The sequence below is a fragment of the Rhipicephalus microplus genome, chromosome 10 (assembly GCF_043290135.1).
Source record: "Rhipicephalus microplus isolate Deutch F79 chromosome 10, USDA_Rmic, whole genome shotgun sequence".
Taxonomy (NCBI): Eukaryota; Metazoa; Arthropoda; class Arachnida; order Ixodida; family Ixodidae; genus Rhipicephalus; species Rhipicephalus microplus.
In genome coordinates this window covers 108276921-108282920 of record NC_134709.1, presented here as the reverse complement: position 1 = coordinate 108282920, position 6000 = coordinate 108276921, and the positions used below count along the sequence as shown (strand labels likewise).

The following is a 6000-nucleotide window of genomic DNA, read 5'->3' as shown; positions in this document are numbered from 1 at the left end:
ATCTTTATCTAACCTGTATTTGTGCATTTGCTAATGATGTTCTTCTTACTTCATTACTTTGTTATGTTACCCTGTTTGTAAGGACTCTCGCATTAGAATTGACAGTATTGCCAAATAAAATAAAATAAATAAATAAAAGTAAAATAATTGTGATGTTGAAGAAAATGTAAAGGTGGTTCGTTAAGCGGAGAAGGAGAGAAAAAGGAGTCGTCAAGTTGAAGAGTAGCGGTCTTGCACACTACGGCACGCAGCGAGGCGAGCGGGAGGAGGTGGGACACCGCCCTGAGATCCACCACACCATCAGTGTTCGCGCCATCAGTGTGTATCTGCCGCAATTTGTTTTTTCTTCGCTATTTCGCTTTCGTACTTATGGGCCAGCCAATTTTTCTTCGAGGTTGAGTCCACAGTTTAGCATATATATGAAATAAATAAATAAATATTGTCTTACTTAAACTCATTCTCTGACAGTATATCTACCCAGCATAGGCGTGCCCACGGGGAGGGGGGGCAGACAAAAGCATTGTGGCCCTTCCCCTCCACTACAATCGTAACTCTTTGCGTTATGTGTGTTCAGTTCGTTAAGGCCTCAAAAAGTAACAGCTGCTGCAGTATACTTCTTACCCCACCTGCTTCTAATGCAGAGAATCCTGTGCACTCATACGCTATAAAATGGAGCTACATAGTCGATACAAAAATTTTCTGAATATATTTAACGCCGTAAGTGTTCGGCTGATTGTAACAAATCATTTTAGAATGTTATCGGTTCCTTTAATCAGATTGCACGCAGGACGAGCTAAACGAGATGGTCTGCTGTGGACTGCACGCGACCACTAGCGATCGCACCGACTGTACCCTCACTCATGTTCAAAATTGCCGACCCATTCGATCAGCGCATCAGACCCTCGACAGCGAATGGTCCTGCTCACCGCTGTCGTTGTACTGCGAGTGTTTATATTTTATTCGCAGGGTTTCAATTTTAGTTTAGATTTTAACTATAAGTTCGACATTCACTAACTGATCTAGTGACTCAATTATGGCCCCTTAAATGACCGCTGCGGTCTAGTCAACTTTGTGCTTGAATGCTAACGTGAAGGTCAGGGAATTGAATTCCACCCGGTCTGGAGCGTTTCTATAAACACGAAACGTTAGAGACCAATGTGAGTAGATTTATGTGCACATAAAAAAAAGCACAAGTGGGAAAAATTTACGGATCTCATCAACACGGCATCCGTCGCAATCATACCAGTGTTTGGGTATATGGAAACGAAATGATTTTTAAAACATTTACCCTCTGTGATTTTGTTCCTCAGGTAACAACCGCTCCACAATAAATAAGTGTACTGAGAACCACGCTTTCTGAAAAGAAAAATGTTACTCCGTGTCTTTTCCCAGGACATCACGAGGATCACGATGTGGCCGCTGCTGTTGCCACTGCTGGCGGTGTCGATGGTGGCTTCCCTACCGGTTCTAGACGGACAGGACGACGACGCACGGGAATGGCACTTTAAGATGAGCCTAACCAAGGTAGCGACGAAGCTCCGGGAATTCGTCCAGGTACGTCGAGAAGAGCTTGAAGTGACACGCTCTAACACCGTTCTGATAGATGTCCATGTCGCCGAAGATGCGCTTTCGGCGTCATTGGCACTGACTGTGAGCGAGAAATCTGGAAAATATGAAGGGCGCTTGAGCTTCGCTTCTAATAGAAAAACGCGACAGCTTAATCGGACCGTCTTCGTATCGCCTCCCCCTTCGCTTGCCTTGCTTCGCTTCTCGGTAGACACCTAAACCATGCTTCAACAAAAACCTGAGTGCAGACGCACGCCGGCTTCTATGCCCATGCATGTGGCGTGAGAGAACACGGAAAGTTCACCCGTGAGGTGAAACAACCTTGCCGGTCGCCTGACAAGCCGCTGAAGAACGAGATGAGCGTGCCACCACCAACGCCAAATCGTATATATGCATAGCTTGTTGATAATAAGCTATAGGCTGCATGCATAGTGGCTGAGCAGCTAAACGCATCGCACTATGGTGCGAGGGGTCGTTATTTCGAACGCTCACTCAAAACGAATATCTTTATTTTTTAGATGCGGAAGCATCTTATACTCGCGCCTTGTAGTGCGCCGTCCGCGCCGTCCGCACCGCTTCTCGAACATTCGACAGCTGACGCGCGCGCATGCGCCGTCGCGCCGTCGCCCACTCTTCCACCATCTGTGCATCCCTTCCTCCTCTACACACCGCGCGCGCTTCACTCCTCCACCATCTGTGCACCCTTCCTCCTCTACACACCGCGTTCGACATCTACAATTCTCCTGATTCTCCAGTGGACGCGCATGTGGCGTCGCGCTTCGAGAACATTCAACAGCTGACAGTGCATGCGCCGTCGAGCTGTATATATACTCAAGGTCGGCGCTCGCTCGCTCAGTTGCCGCTCGTCGGTTGGTTTGTACGGCGCGTCGACGTCCAAGGTCGCGGTGAAATGAATTCCAACGAATCCACAAACACAATGATCGACGTCCCTTCAACCAGCGCCGCCCTTTCGCATACGTGTGTACGTGTTCACTCATTTAACACCCCCTCCTACAACCACGTTAACCAATTTAGCCATCGACCCAAGTAAGTCGCAATTTAACACCCCATTTCACAACCACGTTAACCAATTTAGCCATCGACCCAAGTAAGTCGCACTTTAACACCCCGTTAACCAATTATATGCTCCGCATCCTCCTCAGTGTTCCCCCGAGGGAAGCTGCGGGCAATTTTCTTCATTGAAGAAATAATAATATTTATCTGCATCCGTCGCGAATTTTTCCTCACGGACAACGCTGTATTTTGCTCCCAACTAAAGACGCCTCCGGGATCGGCCAAACTATGAACAAACAAGGATGTCTTGTGATGACGTCATCACGCGATGTCCCGTTGGGTAGTGTGAGCAGGACGTGTGATGACTTAAAAATTTTTGCTGACCTATGACGTCACAAAGACGCCGCTGGGTGACGTCATCACATGAAAATTTTTCGGGTCACTCGTGTGGACGCTGATGGCCATTTTCAATCTCGGTTTAAGGCATCAACGATTATCACTGCTCCGAAAAAAAAAAAACGGGTTGGAGGTGAAGCACGCCGTGTTTCGAGAGAGATTTCTCTCATGGCGCACTAGATGTGCGCACCCTAAACCGCGCACGTAGTGAAGGGTGTTTCCACCCCAATAACAAGGTCTGAAGACGACGGCACAGTGAAGCTCACCCAAAAGTGCTTCTCCTTGTTCTTGCTGTTCTTCTCCTTTATCTCTACATGCCCGGTTTCAGTTTCCTACGGCGTGTGATAAAGGGTGTTTCAGCTACACTATGCTTTGGGCTAACTGCTGTCTTCCCATGTTCTATTGGCCCGTTTGAGAGTTGCGTGATGTCTCCATTGTGACACATACTCGTTTTTTTATGGTGGACTGTGACTACATAACCCACAGTGACCACAAAACACGCCGAAAAACCGAGCCAGTAAAGTGCTTCGCACCTTGAATTACGGGGCCCGTGCGAACTGCGCAGCTAGTCACAATGAAAGCGGGGGGAGTGGCCTTCTGGAGCCTTTGTGAATTCTCTTGAGGGCAACTACTGGAAATGCAAACACGTGGCACCCATTACGCCTTATATCAACGTAGATTTTGTGAAGTCGAGACGCACCGAACACGCCGTTACTTGTTATGCAGAGGAGAAGCAATGTACCAGCGACACACGCAGAAGGCGTGGCTTGCGCTTTGTTGAGGTGGTGGCGTATGACGAAGAATTGTGGCTGAGCCCTTTGTAATGCGTTGGATGCTGAAAACAACATGTGAGTTACGCAATTCGCATTTTGTGACGCATGGTCGTCGCTTGACTCTTCTACAAGGCTAAATTACACCTTCGCATTCTTGAAGCAGTGCTAGAAGAGATATAAATTAGGAAGGGACAAACTTACGTGACGAGCACCGACTCACAACTAAAATAAATTATTTGCAATAAACATGTCAATACTATAAGTATTACTTCATAAAACACGGGCTAAATAGTGAAGCAAGCCATTTTTTCCGTTGGTAACCATGATGATTAATTGAAAAATGTGTCGCCCGTTCTTTTCACATGAAAGGCTTATGTCACCTCTCGAGCAACCGTGCATTTGTGTGATAACAAGACCTTCGTACCTGCAAACATGAGTCGAAACCCACACGTGCACGCGTGCAGCTTTGCGAGGCGAGATGAGAAGGATCCGATTTCTTCAGCAAACTGGTTACGCTCTTCCGAACGTAGATTTGAAGATCTTGTGGTTTGCACCACTTATGAATTCCGGCAAGCAAGAGGAATCTGGCTGACAACTTTGCACCTACAAGGCGCGTTTTTCTGGCCTGTTTTTGTTTTCTTCGTTTTCTTGGATGTTCTTTTTAAACATTTTTTTCAAGTTGAGAGCATCAAATGCAGGAACAAAAATGAGCTTTTATAGGACAGCAAGTACACTGAAGAATTGTTTTTGCTTCCCGTGAAACATTTTGCTTCTGAGATGTGCATAGGAAACGTAGTGCACACAGAACAGTGCCTTCAAAATGTGTCGCTTTACTTACGTCCTGACTGTTTTTTGAGAAAGTTACTAGTCCCGTAATTAGAGTAGCAATCGCCAGGCTAATTGTAAGGGCTGACATATCAGACCCCTCAACTGCACCACAAAAACTTGGAAATTTAGTGTTGGTCCTTTTGTCCTTTTGGTCAAAAGGACCAACACTTGTCCTTTTGGTCGAACAAAACTTTTGTCCTTTTGGTCAAACAAAACTAATAAGGCATTTTCACATCAGGCATACCAAACAAAACACGAACGAGCACACTCGGCAGTTATCCAATACAACATGACACCGATATGAATATACTCGAGTACACGCAGAAGAACTGGCATAAACAACACCTGCTACGATGCAATCTCGTGCATTAGCTGACCAAGGCATCTATAGACTAAAATTTGCAACTGTATTCAGTTCAAAGTTCTTGGAACAAAGCTTGAGGGCTTCTGTTCAAAGAAACACTCGTTTGAAGTTCAGCGCCGCTTGTCATTCCGCTGAGTCCACGGTTTCTCTTCTAGGAAGCTCTCGCGTCGTTAACTGACCGCACTTGAATGTATAAACTTCTTCGCTGGAAACATGTCCGCCACTCACGCGCTGCCACTGCAGATCACGATTTCATCCACTGGTGGAAAACACACACTCACTGCATCACCTGCTTTGTCTTCGTAGGGACAAGTTTCGCGCGCTGGCGGAAAACTCACATTTGATCTGCTGCTTCACCTTCCTCCGCCGTCTGGTTATGTAGGCTCGCCCTGTGTTCTCGAAGTTTCGTCGGTGCGCCACACAGGCAAAGCTGGAGAAGAGGTGGAACCTTTCTCAATATCTTCGCGACCCGTGGCGCAACCAGGGAGTGACTCGCCCCTTCCTTCTCAATATTTCTAGAGATCACTCGGCGATAGCTGCGAGGAGGTTGGTTGGTGTAGCGGCGGTGGTTTCGAGGGGGAGATGGGGCGCGGGCATGGCGTCTTTTGATGCTTGTTTCTTCTTTGCACCGGCTTTAGTCGCGTCTGCCTGGCGTCTCATTTTCGCGTAGCCATTGAGATCTGGTGGTGGTGGTGAAAAACTTCATTTGTGTGAAGGCCAAGATGTAAAATATCAGTTTAAAAAAAATTGCCCGCAGCTTCCCTCGGGGGAACACTGAGGAGGATGCGGAGCATATAATTGGTTAACGGGGTGTTAAAGTGCGACTTACTTGGGTCGATGGCTAAATTGGTTAACGTGGTTGTGAAATGGGGTGTTAAATTGCGACTTACTTGGGTCGATGGCTAAATTGGTTAACGTGGTTGTAGGAGGGGGTGTTAAATGAGTGAACACGTACACACGTATGCGAAAGGGCGGCGCTGGTTGAAGGGACGTCGATCATTGTGTTTGTGGATTCGTTGGAATTCATTTCACCGCGACCTTGGACGTCGACGCGCCGTA

The 6000-nt window shown here is 47.1% G+C and overlaps 1 protein-coding gene across 1 annotated transcript in view; it reads left to right on the top strand.

The window, feature by feature from the left end:
- Positions 1-1398: 1398 nt before the first annotated feature.
- The window catches only part of LOC119181547 (sphingomyelin phosphodiesterase-like), a 43608-nt gene continuing 39006 nt past the window's right edge, over positions 1399-6000 (top strand). Inside the window, exon 1 of the mRNA XM_075874742.1 lies at positions 1399-1554. Coding sequence (XP_075730857.1) covers positions 1411-1554 — 144 coding nt within the window. The 5' untranslated portion in view covers positions 1399-1410. The remainder of the gene's footprint in view (positions 1555-6000) is intronic.